We start from the raw sequence: 17,912 nt of genomic DNA, 5'->3' as shown, positions 1-17,912 counted from the left end.
TTTTTCTGTGTAAATTGACCTTTTAAAGGGATACTCCAATAAAAATCTTTTCCCCAGTAATTGAAACACATTACAAAGTTCTATAACATGCTTCAATCACCTATCTTTTCCCCCCTCCACCAGGAAGTGAAGTAAACTCATTCTTACCTAATGAACCCAGGCTGCTGTGTAGCAGCCATTTTATGACTATGAGATTATCAAGAGGGAGGCGGGTCTAAATCCTGTTAGGCCAGCCTCCCTTTTGCCAGATGACTCAAGTTGCTCATCTCTCATTGGCTGAGCAAGTTGTAAGTCATCTAACAGTTCTAAAGAGTCAGACACCACAGGAGACAAAATGCATCATGGGGATGCTAAAACCAGGAAGTGAAGAAAAAATAAGACACCAACTGGAGCTTCAGTTCAATTTTTTTTTTTTTTAATCCGCACCGAGTTGTCCTTTAAGTCCTTCTTACAAGGCTATATAAAAGCCTCAGCCATAGAACGCCCGATCCTTAAATTAATAGCAATATATGCAATCAATAGTACATCTGTGTTATCAGGAGAGATGCGACCGCTTGTAATATAGTTAACCACTTTCCGCACCATAACGTACAATTTGTATAGAGTGGTCATGACGTGCCCCTCTCTATCCTGCGCAGCTCCTGGCTGCTATTAGTAGCTGGGTGCCGCCACTAGTAACCAGCATGGAGGGATGCTCTACTCTGGCTACTTAACCATTTAAATGATTATTAATGTTCCAGCAGGGGGACTGGCTCACCAACATCACACCAAGCCAATCTGTTATACTTGCCACGCAGGGCTTCTTCTTTGTCACGGTGTGGTTCCTGGGTTGTAGCCTGATGCAATCAAGTGCAGATTTAATGGATAAGTGCAGTACATATTTACTGTATTGATCCCAATCAACAATCATGGTATTGCTCAAACGAGTCCCCTAGGGGGAATGCAAAAGTGTTTATAAATAAATCCATCCCATAAGTCATCCCCTTTTCCTCAAATAAAACCTCCCCAGTAATTAAACATATTTGCTATCACCGCAAAAGACCAAATTAATAGATTATTGCATTCCTGATCCTTTGCGGTGACCAGTGTAAGCATAAGTCGAAACGCAAAATTACTTATTTATGATATCCCAGGGGAAAAAAAATAAAGTGATAAAAGTCACATAAGCAAGTGTGGTACCAATAAAAACTACAGAAAACAATGCAAAAAATGATTCCCTATAGACCAAGAATTAAAAGCCTTATAAGCATCAGAATAAAACAATTTAATTATACTGACTTGATGAATATAGATGTTCTTTTTTTACCACATGTGAATGGCGTAGACATGAAACCCACCAGAAATATTTTTTTATTATTTCACCTTGTAATTTCACTTCATACCATATTTTATAGAAAAAAAATAAATAGTGTCATTACAAAGTATGAGTAGTTTTGCAGGAAAACCCAAATATTGGTCTGAGGGTGAAAACACAAGCGCTATGGTCTTTTATACAGGAGGAGGAAGAAACGAAAGTGCAAAAATAAAAATTAGTTGTGACATGAAGGGGTTAAATGGGTGCAAGAATGATCCTGTAGGTGATTTTGCAATCATTTGTGCAGCCCAGCAGATTGATTGATCATACCTTCTGAAGGCGCTACACACGCATCCTTGTACGGCCCCACTATAGGCTGTATAAAAGTTTGCTACAGATTAGAGTCACATGCAACTTGGAACCTGTAATCCATCAAAGTTGGATTTTTGGACATGAATCCCAAATCTGTATGAATATAACCTACAAGCACATAACATCTAGCCTTCAAAAGTAAGATTTTTTTTTCTCTATGTTTAGCTCCATACTGCATAAATCTCTCAATTTTATTTGTATACAAAACATTTAAATCATAAAACATTAATATAAAAGTAATAAAATAATTTAACATAATTTAGTATGTACGATCAGACGCTGCATGCACAGTACTACTTAGCAGTGCCGCCCTGTAAGCTCCGCTGCAGTTTAGCAATATTGGCATCCAGCGCAGCAAGGCCATTCCTGAAGTCCTGCTCATCGTGGGACGTGAAGGTGGAGAAGGAGCAAAGGCTCCAGTCAGGTTTACTCTCAAACATTGATCGGTCAGTGGGAGGGTTATCCCCGAGCTGTAGGCTCCTCAGCTGCTGGAGGACAGGGGGTGGATATGACTGACATGGGATTCTTAGGTGAGGCCCTTCCAATCTGGAATCTTGCTGATCAGCCTCGGAGGTTGTACCAGAGATATGGGCAGTATATTGTGAATCTATGGGAACCCCCAAATTTTTCTCAGAGCTGCAAAGTCCATTGTGATTATCATTCTGCCACCTGGAGTCAAGGTCTCTGTCTGAACTGTTAACTTTAGGTGGGGTACACATCCGCCTCTGGGAACAATCAGACTTACAGGGGCTACTCACCAAAGGCAGATAAAGAGTCTCATCTGTTCTGTGCTCGTCACTGGTTACATAACCCAATTCACTCCCTAGGTCTTCTTTGCGTTTGAGGGGGCTGTAAGGTGATGCTGGGGGATAAGCACTCTTGGGGACACGAGCATTACTGATCATACAGTCATCACTCTGATCAGAATTTACATCTTTACCGCAGCTTACCTGGCCGCTGGTAGGGGGAAGAGGATTCCCAGAATACAAGGAGTCTGTGGCTGTGAACACCTGGTCTGTCTCCAGCCTCTTCAGATAGTTCAGTATAGAGTTGCTGGCCGGACACTGCTCGCTCTGGACCTGTCTCTCATAGCTGCCCAGTGCTGCTTGTGTCAGGCTGCTGCCCAGTTTAGGTTTTGAAGTATCTTTACCGAGGTTGCAGAGCAGTTTGGCCATGCCGGCCTGTAGGGTCCTGCAAACAGAGACACATTAACCTTAAAGATTGTTATTTGATGACACCAAGCAGTGTGCTGTTAGACACGTTCTCACTGCTTGACTCCGCTCCAATATTGCAGATCTGTGACTACAGCTTTGCTACAGGATGCCTGAGATAGTCTGAGACATGACTTTTGGCCCGTCTGACAATCGTCACCCCTGCTGATCAGCACTCTGGTGCTCTGCTCTGCAAACTGCACCACTGGTTCTATAGTGGTGGCACAACATTACTGAAGGCTGGTTCCTGTTTACATCAATGGGAGCTAAGCTGCAATGAGCGGCACACATATTTGGCCCCTTTAATGCGATAACAACCTACAGACCTTTACAACAGCATGGAGAGCGACATGTGTTACAGAAGACCTTCAATTGCTATCGAAAATTTTGATCTGAAAAGTTTTACATAGTCAAGATGAATCATTTGTAATGAGGAAATGATTAGGATTTTATGATGTTGTTACAGCTCAGAGGTAAATGGAAACAATACTGAGGCATTTTCTACTGAATATGTAGAGAGGTCCTAAGTGATCCCATATGAGATGACGAATCCTCCTTTATATCCGCTGAAGCTAATGAATTATATCCATTAACAACTCTACAGAGGCAACATGCTATGTCCAAACCTCAGACAAATCAACCAGTCTGGATCGGCTATGAAGTTATCTAATATGTTTATTAGGTGATCACTATAAAGTAGCCAAAGGTGATGGGCTTTACCGTGTGAGCTCTCGCAGTCTGGTGATCTCAGTGTCGTGCTGCCGTAAGGTAATCCCAAGAATCTGGTTCTCTTTCTCTGAAGCCTCCAACTTAAACTGGACGACCTTCATCTTCCCCACTGCCTCATCCACTTCTGAAACATACAAATACATTGGGGGAATGTAGAAAACTGCTAAAACCTGCAGTATAATGAGAAACCGACATACATTAAAGCGACTCTGTACCCAGAATCTGCCCCCCCCCCCCCCCCCAAAACCACTTGTACCTTCGGATAGCTGTTTTTAATCCAAGATCTGTCCTGCGGTCCGTTCGGCAGGTGATGCAGTTATTGTCCTAAAAAAACACTTTACAATTTGAAGCCCATGCCAAACAGGAGTATCTGTGCCCTAACTTTGCACCACCCCTACGTCCCTCCTCCCCACCCTCTTCAGCATTAGGAATGCCAATGAAACATTTTCTCTATGCTGAACATTGCACAGGACCTTAACAATCCAGCCCATGTGCCGGGCTGCCACAGGTGGGGAATAGGAGGCAATCTGCCTGGGTTATTCCTAATAATGAGGAGGGCGGGGAGGAGGGACAGAGAGGTTGTGCAAAGTTGGGCACAGATACTCCCGTTTGGCACGGGCTTCAAGTTTAAAAGTATTTTTTTTTTAGGACAATAACTGCATTACCTGCCAAACAGACCCCGGGACAGATCTTGGATTAAAAGCAGCTATCCGAAGATAAAAGTGGTTTGGGGGGGGGGTCTCATTCTGGGTACAGAGTCGCTTTAAGTGTTCCGAAAAATCTGCCACGTCATATTATTTTCTACTAGGTGAAACCAATGTAGATTCTTTTATCTGTTTTTATTTTTTCACAGATTTTCTTTTATCCTGTACATTGTAGTACTACCTTTCCATGCCAACCCTGCCGGTAATACAGGGTAATCCTACAACGTGACCCTATAGGTTTGACACATGCTATAGAACAACAAATAGGAGAGGGCAATGGCGGGCAGTGATCTTAGATGTTTCACTGAAGTCCTCTGTATTGTAGTCTCTGCTTCAGTGGACGATGAAGATGCCACTTGTTCGGCTATGCTCTGAGAAGTTCACTAGTGTGTGTAAACTACAAGCAAAGTTTCCAAGGTGAAAGAAAAATGCTGTTATATCAGCGGCATGCCTGGGCCAGTGGTACCTACCTACTTGCCGATATAGTCCAAACACTGGAAGTACTGAGTGACATCACTACAGTTGCCACGGATCCCAATAGGGGTCAGAAGGCTCTTCAGCACGTTTCGAGGAATTTGTTCCTCTTTGTCAAGCGAGACACTGCCCTTGTCTATCTGTTGTTCTATAGCATGTGTCATCCCTATAGGATCATGTTGTAGGATTACACTGTGTAACAGGCAGAGTTAGTGCGGAAAGGTAGTACTCTATTAGCCTACATTCTAGATCTATACTGACTGGCAGATAGTCATTATACCGAGAACACTGCTGCCTTCATCGTTTCCGGGACAGGCAGCGCATGTATATACTGTTTTCTGTACATTATAATATGGGTAGTCATCTTGCCTAAGCTGCTGTTGAAAGCCTATTAGAGATATGCTTTACAGCTGTCACATAGATCATAGGGCCCTGTAGTCGGGAGATTACACACTGACATCTATGGAAGAATGTTGTGAGCATTCTCTATGACTTGTGCAGAAGTTTACTTATTGTTATTGTAGTGTATGAATAGATCATTGTAGCGTTCTGTCCCATCATGCTCCTCCACTGGAGGCCACTTGCCTTTCTTCATATCGGCCGATGTGAGGTCCTTCTGCTGCTTGAGGTTAAGTATTTCCTGCTCTCTCTCTTGGATGGTTTGGGCGGCCAGTCTACTCTCCTCCTCCTGGATGGCCATCACTTTCAGCAGCTCCTGGTTTTTGTTCTGCAGAGCCTCGAGCCCTTTTTGTGACTCGTTCAGCTGATGCTGAAGTGTCTCATTCATGGACTGAAGAGCGGTCACTGCGGAGAACAGGATGAGAACATGTCTATGAGGGTTTCCATTCATCTAGGTCATGTCAGCGCTCTCAGAAGTCGACTCAAATCCAGCTGTGCTTGTTTACAAAGCTTTAAGATGCTGCAGATGTTAAGGAACATTTCCTACCACTGACCGGAACTGAGTAAGACACTCGGGAGACTTGTAAACAGGCACAGAAGATTTGGGGTTACCGCAGCTAGAAATAACATTTACTTGTCTTTCACTGCAAACACGCAGTGTGAAATCCGCTGCGAACCCGTTACGTGTGAAGGTACCCTAAAAAATATTTGCCCATTGAATATTGGTTCATAAATAGGCTATGTTCACACACTGTGAACACTCGGCCGTTCCGTGTCACGGAACGGCCGGTCTTAGCCCAGATCATCCTGGCCGGTACTTAAGTACCGGCCGTGTGATCTTTCCGGCCGCGGTGCTCTGATGCGGGCGCATCAGCGCGTGCCTGCATCAGAGCTTCCCATAGCGCACAGTGAGACGAGCGTCTAGAGCCGCTCGCTTCACTGTGTGAACCGACAGGTCTTTCTGCGGCCGGAATTCACTGAATTCCTGCCGCAGAAAACTGACTTGTCAGTTTTTTTTTTTTCCCGGCGCCGCATGGGATCCCAGCCGGAGCGCATACGATGTGTGTACGCTCCGGCTGGGATGCCATTAAAAATAAGGCTATGTTACACACCGTCTTTATGGCTCAAGAGCTTCAATCCACAGACAACTGCAACAGTCCAGAAAGGGACAGAAATGTTGCTTTTAGTATATAGGACCCCCCCCCCCCCCCCCCATGCATGGCTGTATTGGTAACTTATCTACAGCATAACCTCTAAAGGCGTTGTTTTATGGAGAGATGAATGGTTGGACATTTAGCAGCAATTGTGCTGTAGCTGATACAAAGAAACCTATAACAGAGGATGTCCTAACCAGACAACTCCTGTAGCCAGAACAGGGCCGAGGCATCCTAGCCCTACAGGACCAGACACTGTTGAGCGGTTTTCTTTACAAGGTGTTTTGTCTAGTTATCATATGATGTTACCTAAGATAGACAATTTATGAAGCTTGTCTACTTTTAGATAACTAGATCAGGAAGTTGTGTGTGCGGTAGGTAAATATAGCTTTTTTTTCTTTGGCTACAGCAATAGAACAGTTTTTTCTTTTTTTTAAACGTTGGAATACCCCATTAAGTAGTAACCCTTCTATTACACAGAGCGATAATCGTCAGAATGAAGCCAATGCGGCTGATTATCACTCCGTGTGATACAGACAATGATCAGCTGATGAAACAATCATCGGCTGATCGTTTCTTTAGGGCCAGACCTAAAATCATTGGGTGTACATCGCTACGTGTAATAATGATGCACGGTCAACAGCTGATGATGTAGTATAAAATAATAAAATTACCTTATCACATTCCCCGGTGTCCTCGGGCCCTCCCTAGTCTCTGCAGCACTGTCTTCTGTTCCCTTCTGGTCCAGTCTCTGCACTGACGGGCTGCTCAGCCAATCACTAGCCGAGACAGGATCGCAACCAGAGATTGGCTGAGCAGCCTGTCAGTGCACAGATGGGAACAGAAGGCAGAGCTCCGGCTGCAGAGATCGGGAAAGGCCCGAGGACACCAGGGAACGTGGTACTGCACGGACATCGCTCAATAAACAAGCGCCGATCTAGTAGATTGGTGTCCATTTACATTTTATGATCGAGCCGTGTAATAGAAGCCTTACTCACCTTCAGAGTTCTGCTCATCAGTTCTTGCAACTCTCTCCCGATCTCTAAGCTGCTGGTTGACTATTCGTAGCCGCCTGAAAGCAATTGACATAAAGAGAAACAGACACCCAGGTTATTCCATGATGTGAAGAACTTTTCAGCCATTCATTTTCATGACTGCTCCACTGGAAATGAAGGACTGTGCTCTTTGACTATGTTGCCCTTGATCCTCAGATGATAGCAGAGGAGCCGCTACCTCGCTGCTTGACTTTCATAAAAATTCTTACTCAATAAATGTATTTCATATGTTTCTCTTATACAGAAGTCCAAATTGCTGCTCCCTCTGTACAGCAGGTATACAGAGATGTGCAGATTCTGGCAGCCGACTGACACTGCTGGAAGAAAAAACACTGAAAACTGATTGAAGTGGATCCCACCGAATGCAACATCAACCCAATGGGATATCTATAAATCTGTCTTCAGTCTGCTCCATTTAGCACTGTTGGTGGTCGCCAATTCAGTATAACTGCTGTACAGAGGGTGCAGGGAATTCTAAGTTCTGTATGTGAAATGGTGATCACAAATTTATATTTCGTTCAAACTGTAGAAATCCCATAGGAAGAGACCTTGTGATTAGAGATGAGCGACCCTGGAGCATGCTCGAGTCGATCCGAACCCGAACTTTCGGCATTTAATTAGCGGTGACTGCTGAAGTTGGATAAAGCCCTAAGGCTATGTGGAAAACATGGATATAGTCATTGGCTGTATCCATGTTTTTCAGACAACGTTAGAGCTTTATCCAAGTTCAGCAGCCCCAGCTAATCAAATGCCGAAAGTTCGGGTTTGGATGGACTCGTTCCCGAACCCGGTTCGCTCATCTCTACTTGTGATGTATATTGTGATCACAGTCACCTCTGCTGCCTCCATTCTGGACTGCTATACACAGGGAAGATTCATCCCGGATGATGAGACGAAATGCACTTACCTTCGTAGCTGAGCATTCTCACTTCTCAGAGGCTGCAGGGCCAGGGCAATCTCTGCGTGCACATTGGTGTTGCCCGATACGACAGGTAACAGAGACATGCTGTGCTCCAACTCTGCAACCAGATGCATCGCCTCCCTGTTACCTGCAGGAAATGAGACCAGGACACAGGATGAACCACTGGGATGCAAATAATACAAATAGTATAGAGGGGTCCCTCCCCCATATGTCAAATATGAGTGCTGCCCTCAATTCACTCGCTTTGAGACTGGTCAAGATAGCCTGGTGCTGTGCTCTATCCACATCAATTCCATACAGCATACCAGTGTGTCAGAGCATGCTGTGAGGTATAGACACAGAGCAAATGCAGCAGCACTGCGCATACTTGTCAATCCCAGTAAACTGATGTAGTAGAGTGTTTGAAACTGACAGAATCTGCATGGAGACTCTTTGTTCTCTGCATGGCTTTATCATCTGAGAACATAAAGAGCCTCATCCACAACTACCACAAAAGACTTAAAGCTGTTATTGATGTTAGAGGGGGCAACACACACGGTATTAAGAACTGGGGTATGTAAACTTTTGATCAGGGTCATTTGGATGTTTTTGGTTGTCATTAAGATTCATTCAAGAGAAAAAGACAGTAGTATGACAATAAATGGCGCCACACGACCACTTAACACAAGAGGAAAAAAGTTTTTGTGTTATTATTCAGATTCTCTGAAAAAAAAGGACAAAAAAGCAAAAATTCAGCCGGGGTATGTAAACTTTTGAGCACAACTGTAAATATATTATTATTATTATTACCTTGATCTGCCACCAAGGATTTTATTTCCCCAAGTAAATATTTCACAGTCTTTATTTTTTTCTCCGTCTTCTCAGGACTCTTCTTATGTTTAGTGAAACTTGTCTGACAGCTGATCTCCCGTACAGATGCAGCAGCGGCAGCCTCATCCTCCTCGCCCGAGGTGTCATCACTCTCGGTCTGGGTCCGCTCTCTATCAGACTCTGCTGTATACACTGCTGTCTGGTTCTGCAATCGACTTTCACTCTGTTGCAGCTGAGCTAGGTGAGCAGCCACGCACTGCAGTAAATCAGAGTCCCGGATCAGACTCTTGTAATTGTCCAGCTGAGACAATAGATTGGCTTGATGCGTTTCTTGGTACCCAGTGGCTACAGTGGGGTTATGAGGTGGTGGTGCTTGTATATTGCCAGGCACTAGAAAAGCAGGCATGGAAGGAAGGTGACTGCCCCCTGGAGGCAGAGTCTGGAGGACATCCTGATTACTGGAGCTCTACAAAAAAAAGAAACATTTAATTATTGCATTTAATTCAGAGTCTCCTGAAAGATACTGCATGGGAGAGTGAAGAGGAAATGTATGCCTATGTCCTACCTGGGGATGTGCAGGGTGTTGGGGGGACAAGGTTGGGGTTGATGTAGGTAAGCGGTGGTTATACAGAGCAGAAGCTTCGGGACCTGTGAAAGGCACAAGGAAAAGAATTCGGGAGTAGTAAATGCAGGATGTCTGCCCTATATGCACTACAGTGGAGTTTAGGGGATTCAAGTAGATATACCTGGTGCTGGAGCGCTATACACCAATGCAGAGGATGCACGGTTTAAATGCTGCATCTGTGTAGATACCTGGTCCAAATTTTGTGAAGGCATAACCAATGGCGGAGAACTCACACAGGGTCTCTGTACCTCAGAATTACTCTGCCTTGGGGGAAAAGTCCTTCTGAGGGATCCTAAAAAGAGTATTGAGAAAATAGACAAGGGCTAGAAGTGCTGACAACCGACACTAGTACTGCAGCCTGACTGCTAGATGCAGCAGAGCCGACTCTCACTATAAACTATTACCAGTAAGTGAATAGGCACAGAGTCAGGCAATGAGCTGCTTCTATAGGGCCCGCTCACCTTTCACCTCATTTACCCATTGGGTCCAAGCCTGTACAGAGTGTTTTCCATTAACCCTTTTATGGCCGGGGGTGTTTTGGGCCTTGATGCCCAAGTTCACTGCAATATATACCATATGTCCACGGCTCACCAAGTGACTTTTTTATTAAGCTATATGTAGAGTGGCAATGTTTCTGCTTACTCCTGAGCCTTGTCACAGGCTGGACAAAGGATCAGGAACAGAAATGCGGCCACTTTGTATATTTGTGTGCAATGGACGTTTCTGAATTTCCTTGTCCCATCTGACTTTTAGCCTCTCTCAGAAACACTGGCACCCATATACATATATTTGTTCTGTCACATATTAAATTTTGCTCCTGTTCCCTGTTTAAAAAAAAAAAAAAATATATATATATATATATATATATATATATATATATATATATATATATATATAAACATTTATATACATTAGACAACGTAAAATAACTGATCAAAAAGACTCATCTACCCCAAAATTATACTAAATAAAAAGCCCACCCCTTTTAGGCCAAGTTGACATAACGTATGTTATCATTAAACAATGGCCGTTGTTGCATGTTTGCAATAACGGCCGTTGTTTAATTATAGCAGCCGATTACATTACAGCCTATAGAACCACGGGGTTCCATGCTGCCACACTGACATGTCTATTTTGTGCGCCCGCTATTCATTATGGCTAATTGGAGTGCAGCAACACCCAAATGTGCCCGCATTCCAATTAAAATTAAGTGATGTTCTCCTGGGATCACAGACAGCGGCTGTTCTGTGACATGTTCTTTTGCCATGTGTGAACATGGCCTTAAAGTGTACCTGTCACGACTGTCCACTTCTGGAACAGTGTCAGGACCCTCTGCTAATCCAGAAGTTCGGGTTTCCATGGACACAAAGATGCAATCAGACAATAATGCCCACGACCCCCATTGGATCTGTATCACTGTAACTGTACTGATGGAATAATAATAACATGTCCGCTCGACAACACAAAGAAGACCCCAGAGACTGTACACAGCAGCTCTACAGACTAGCACACTGCTAGCTGAGGTATAGTTATGTGACAAAATATACAAATGTCGTAGGTAGTGTCAGCTCACCTGTTTGTGTCCCGAGCTTGTTTGTTGGATGGGGGGGGGGTGCACAGATCCCGGGTTGCCAGCCCACTTGATACAGAAATCTCCAAAGGAAAAAATTAATTGATCCAGCACGTCCAAAAAAAGAAAAAACTGTTAAAATAGCAAACTTTAATTCATCTTAGGTTAAAAGGTTGAAGTTCACTCCTAAGAGTGCAGTGGCCGGACGACTTAGACATGACTAAGTTCGCAAGCGCGAAACGCGTCGTCCAGCCACTGCACTCTTAGGAGTGAACCTCAACCTTTTAACCTAAGATGAATTAAAGTTTGCTATTTTAACAGTTTTCTTTTTTTGGACGTGCTGGATCAATTCATTTTTTCCTTTGGAGATTTCTATAGTTATGTGACATGGTCAGGAAGGTGTTATATGTAATATCTGTATAAGACAAGTACAAGTATCCCTGTCGGTCACTCACCCTTCTCTTTGTAGACATGGGAGGCTGTGGCGGGCTTCCGCACTACAGTCTTCTTTGCTTTCACAGTGGATGATCGGGCATTCCCTTTGGTAGTAGGAATTCTGTGTGGGTCCTCTGTGCACAGGATGAAACAGTTGTAGTAAATATGCAGCTGCTTTCCTCCCCCCCCCCCCCCCCCCCCCATCTCCCTAGATGCTAGCTGTACCTCTGGCATCACACTCTAATATGTCGTGCAGTAATGCAGCACATCGGTCCAGACCTCGATTAATGACCAAAACCTGCAACAAAACCATCCGCAGAGCATCACTACCAACATCCTAAATCATGTACACCATAAGGCTGGGTTCACACTACGTATATTTCAGTCAGTATTGTGGTCCTCATATTGCAACCAAAACCAGGAGTGGATTAAAAACACAGAAAGGATCTGTTCACACAATGTTGAAAATGAGTGGATGGCCGCCATATAACAGTAAATAACTGCCATTATTTCAATATAACAGCCATTGTTTTAAAATAACAGCAAATATTTACCATTAAATGGCGGCCATATACGTAGTACGTATTAGCTGCTGTATGTCCTGCAGGAAGTGGCGTATTCTCTCCAGTCTAACACACTGCTCTCTGCTGCCACCTCTGTCCATGTCAGGAACTGTCCAGAGCAGGAGAGGTTTTCTATGAGGATTTGCTGCTGCTCTGGACAGTTCCTGACATGGACAGAGGTGGCAGCAGAGAGCACTGTGTCAGACTGGAGAGAATACACCACTTCCTTCAGGACGTACAGCAGCTGATAAGTAATAGAAGACTGGAGATTTTAAAATAGAATAAACTACAAAAGATTCACTATATGCTGATAGTATTCCGACTGAAACCAGCACCCCCCTTATTCTGACCCAGCGGCACCCTGCAACTCCCCCCCACTCTCACCCAGCTGCCCCCTGCTGGACTGGCCACAAAGTGCTTCTACCTGGTCGTCTGAGTCTGAGGAGCACAGCGAGTAGCCAGAGTCCACAGACGTCGCAGAGGATTTCCTTACTGCAGCCCTAGACGTGGAGAGAAAACTAAGATCAACAAATAGGAGAAAAGAAAGAGGCTCCAGGAAAATGGGGTCTGAGGCCTGAGCCTCCACCCAGAGAAGCCTCCCCCCCCCCCAAACATTACCTCTTCTTACAGGTCGCTGGTCTAACAGGAAGCGACAGGCGCCCAGAAGAGAGAACCTGGAATCAGACACAGAAACGGATCAGATCTACAGCTCAGCCCACAAGTCATCAGCACTCTCCTCAGCCTCCCCATCCTCCTCCTCTCTCTCTCTCCATCCTCAGCCTCCCCATCCTCCTCCTCTCTCTCTCTCCATCCTCAGCCTCCCCATCCTCCTCCTCTCTCTCTCTCCATCCTCAGCCTCCCCCTCCTCCTCTCTCTCTCTCCATCCTCAGCCTCCCCATCCTCCTCTCTCTCTCTCCATCCTCAGCCTCCCCATCCTCCTCCTCTCTCTCTCTCCATCCTCAGCCTCCCCATCCTCCTCCTCTCTCTCTCTCTCCATCCTCAGCCTCCCCGTCCTCCTCTCTCTCCATCCTCCTCCTCTCTCTCTCTCCATCCTCAGCCTCTCCGTCCTCCTCTCTCTCCATCCTCCTCCTCTCTCTCTCTCCATCCTCAGCCTCCCCGTCCTCCTCTCTCTCTCTCCATCCTCAGCCTCCCCATCCTCCTCTCTCTCTCTCCATCCTCAGCCTCCCCATCCTCCTCTCTCTCTCTCCATCCTCAGCCTCCCCATCCTCCTCCTCTCTCTCTCTCTCCATCCTCAGCCTCCCCGTCCTCCTCTCTCTCCATCCTCCTCCTCTCTCTCTCTCCATCCTCAGCCTCTCCGTCCTCCTCTCTCTCCATCCTCCTCCTCTCTCTCTCTCCATCCTCAGCCTCCCCATCCTCCTCTCTCTCCATCTTCAGCCTCCCCGTCCTCCTCTCTCTCTCTCCATCCTCAGCCTTCCCATCCTCCTCTCTCTCCATCCTCAGCCTTCCCATCCTCCTCTCTCTCCATCCTCAGCCTCCCCGTCCTCCTCTCTCTCTCCATCTTCAGCCTCCCCGTCCTCACCTTGCCGGCCCGGCCTCCAGCTCTCGCCATCCCCCCTGACAGTGTGTGACAGCTTCTGCCTTCTGTAAATTGTCCCGACCGCGCCGGAAATGTCTCCTTGGAAACCAACGATAACCGGAAGCCGCGTAGAGAGGCGCCCAGTGGCGGGAATCATTTACTGCTCAGGTGACAGGAAGTATCGGATCCGCCATCTTTGTTATGGTCATGTGGTCTCTCCTCATACACCTTGCAGGGTAATATTTGGCCCCGAGCACAGGCCGCATATGGTCAGGGGCCACACAGCTCCGCGCCGTATAACACTGTGTGTAACGTTATGTCATAGCGGGAACCACAAGAGGAGCGCGGCCCTTCCCTCCCTCATTCCTTCCTTCATTCGTTTTGTCACTTTCTTCCTTTTTTTTGTGTTTTAAATTAAATTAAATAAATAAATAAATAAATAAATAATCTATTTAGTCTGTCCAGGAGGCGGCGCTCACCTATCTGTAATATCCAACAGTAACACTGCCGGGGGCTCCGAGTCTCTCCATATACACCGGTAGTATCACACATGGGAGGCTTAGATACACCGGTAGTATCACACATGGGAGGCTTAGATACACCGGTAGTATCACACATGGGAGGCTTAGATACACCGGTAGTATCACACATGGGAGGCTTAGATACACCGGTAGTATCACACATAGGAGGCTTAGATACACTGGTAGTATCACTGTAAATGTAGAAATAGAGAAAAGAAAGTACTGAACCAGCACACCCAAAATAATATATCACAAAATATAAGTTTATTGAAGTACAGACACAAACATAAAAACATATACATATACATATAGTGCACACCATGATAAGTCGCACTAAAACCATTGTCCATAAGATGGCAGCACATAGCTGCCTAAATCCCACAATAAGGAAAGAAAAATGATAATACCTGTGTATAAAGGCAAAGTGCAGGTAGTGCAAAGTAAGGTATCACAAGTGCATAATAAACTGACAGACAGGCCCAAGTACAACATACACTGGCTGATCACACAGTATCACACATGGGAGGCTTAGATACACTGGCTGATCACACAGTATCACACATGGGAGGCTTAGATACAGTAGCCGATCACCTAGTATCACAAATGGGAGGCTCAGATACACTGGTAGTATCACACTTGGGAGGCTTAGATACACTAGAAGTATCACACATGGGAGGCTTAGATACACTGGCTGATCATACAGTATCACACATGGGAGGCTTAGATACACTGGTAGTATCACACATGGAAGGCTTAGATACACCGGTAGTATCACACATGGGAGGCTTAGATACACTTGCTGATCACACAGTATCACACATGGGAAGCTTAGATACACTGGTAGTATCGCACATGGAAGGCTTAGATACACCGGTAGTATCACACATGGAAGGCTTAGATACACTGGTAGTATCACACATGGGAGGCTTAGATACACTGGTAGTATCACACATGGGAGGCTTAGATACACTGGTAGTATCACACATGGGAGGCTTAGATACACTGGCTGATCACCTAGTATCACACATGGGAGGCTTAGATACACTGGTAGTATCACACATGGGAGGCTTAGATACACTGGCTGATCATACAGTATCACACATGGGAGGCTTAGATACACTGGTAGTATCACACATGGAAGGCTTAGATACACCGGTAGTATCACACATGGGAGGCTTAGATACACTGTCTGATCACACAGTATCACACATGGGAGGCTTAGATACACTGGCTGATCACACAGTATCACACATGGGAGGCTTAGATACACTGGTAGTATCACACATGGGAGGCTTAGATACACTGTCTGATCACACAGTATCACACATGGGAGGCTTAGATACACTGGTAGTATCACACATGGGAGGCTTAGATACACTGTCTGATCACACAGTATCACACATGGGAGGCTTAGATACACTGTCTGATCACACAGTATCACACATGGGAGGCTTAGATACACTGGCTGATCACACAGTATCACACATGGGAGGCTTAGATACACTGGCTGATCACACAGTATCACACATGGGAGGCTTAGATACACTGGCTGATCACCTAGTATCACACAGTATCACACATGGGAGGCTTAGATACACTGGCTGATCACACAGTATCACACATGGGAGGCTTAGATACACTGGCTGATCACACAGTATCACACATGGGAGGCTTAGATACACTGGCTGATCACACAGTATCACACATGGGAGGCTTAGATACACTGGCTGATCACACAGTATCACACATGGGAGGCTTAGATACACTGGCTGATCACACAGTATCACACATGGGAGGCTTAGATACACTGGCTGATCACACAGTATCACACATGGGAGGCTTAGATACACTGGCTGATCACACAGTATCACACATGGGAGGCTTAGATACACTGGCTGATCACACAGTATCACACATGGGAGGCTTAGATACACTGGCTGATCACACAGTATCACACATGGGAGGCTTAGATACACTGTCTGATCACACAGTATCACACATGGGAGGCTTAGATACACTGGCTGATCACACAGTATCACACATGGGAGGCTTAGATACACTGGCTGATCACACAGTATCACACATGGGAGGCTTAGATACACTGGCTGATCACACAGTATCACACATGGGAGGCTTAGATACACTGGCTGATCACACAGTATCACACATGGGAGGCTTAGATACACTGGCTGATCACACAGTATCACACATGGGAGGCTTAGATACACTGTCTGATCACACAGTATCACACATGGGAGGCTTAGATACACTGGCTGATCACACAGTATCACACATGGGAGGCTTAGATACACTGGCTGATCACACAGTATCACACATGGGAGGCTTAGATACACTGGCTGATCACACAGTATCACACATGGGAGGCTTAGATACACTGGCTGATCACACAGTATCACACATGGGAGGCTTAGATACACTGGCTGATCACACAGTATCACACATGGGAGGCTAAGATACACTGGCTGATCACACAGTATCACACATGGGAGGCTAAGATACACTGGCTGATCACACAGTATCACACATGGGAGGCTTAGATACACTGGCTGATCACACAGTATCACACATGGGAGGCTTAGATACACTGGCTGATCACACAGTATCACACATGGGAGGCTTAGATACACTGGCTGATCACACAGTATCACACATGGGAGGCTTAGATACACTGGCTGATCACACAGTATCACACATGGGAGGCTAAGATACACTGGCTGATCACACAGTATCACACATGGGAGGCTTAGATACACTGGCTGATCACACAGTATCACACATGGGAGGCTTAGATACACTGGCTGATCACACAGTATCACACATGGGAGGCTTAGATACACTGGCTGATCACACAGTATCACACATGGGAGGCTTAGATACACTGGCTGATCACACAGTATCACACATGGGAGGCTTAGATACACTGGCTGATCACACAGTATCACACATGGGAGGCTTAGATACACTGGCTGATCACACAGTATCACACATGGGAGGCTTAGATACACTGGCTGATCACACAGTATCACACATGGGAGGCTTAGATACACTGGCTGATCACACAGTATCACACATGGGAGGCTAAGATACACTGGCTGATCACACAGTATCACACATGGGAGGCTTAGATACACTGGCTGATCACACAGTATCACACATGGGAGGCTTAGATACACTGGCTGATCACACAGTATCACACAGAATGTCTCTATGCCGCTGGGCAGGGGGGAGATGAGGGGGCGACGGTCCAGGAGTCCACTGACCCCAATGTGGTGACGAGACCGGAGAGAAAACCGGAGCACAGTGTGAACATGAGCGAAACTCTCCTCTCCGGCCGGCGCCCCATTCTGCTGCCGTCCTGCGGGCTCCCCACTAGGTGACAGCTTGTAATTCTGCTGATTCTCCACCAGGTGTCGCCTATAGAAAATGATGGCGTTATTCAGTATCACCACAAGGTGTCGCTGTCACAGGATCTGTAGTTGTAGTTTTGCAGATTCACCGCTAGGTGCCGGACTTACA

At 45.7% G+C, this 17,912-nt stretch overlaps 1 protein-coding gene across 1 annotated transcript; it reads right to left on the bottom strand.

Annotated features, from left to right (window-relative positions):
- Positions 1-1,263: 1,263 nt before the first annotated feature.
- On the bottom strand, positions 1,264-14,006 carry CCDC14 (coiled-coil domain containing 14). The gene is made up of 13 exons (XM_069984816.1): positions 13,858-14,006; positions 12,936-12,991; positions 12,742-12,817; positions 11,980-12,052; positions 11,775-11,888; positions 9,871-10,041; positions 9,690-9,772; positions 9,104-9,590; positions 8,300-8,441; positions 7,336-7,409; positions 5,370-5,588; positions 3,598-3,730; positions 1,264-2,857 (listed from the first exon to the last, which is right to left on the bottom strand). The coding sequence occupies exons 1-13, from the start codon at positions 13,885-13,887 to the stop codon at positions 1,960-1,962; spliced, it is 2,556 nt and encodes an 851-aa protein (XP_069840917.1). The 5' UTR covers positions 13,888-14,006; the 3' UTR covers positions 1,264-1,959.
- Positions 14,007-17,912: the final 3,906 nt, after the last annotated feature.

The sequence above is a fragment of the Dendropsophus ebraccatus genome, chromosome 9 (assembly GCF_027789765.1).
Source record: "Dendropsophus ebraccatus isolate aDenEbr1 chromosome 9, aDenEbr1.pat, whole genome shotgun sequence".
In the NCBI taxonomy this organism is placed as follows: Eukaryota; Metazoa; Chordata; class Amphibia; order Anura; family Hylidae; genus Dendropsophus; species Dendropsophus ebraccatus.
The sequence above is the reverse complement of the archived record's forward strand: the minus strand, read 5'-3'. Positions and strand labels throughout refer to the sequence as shown.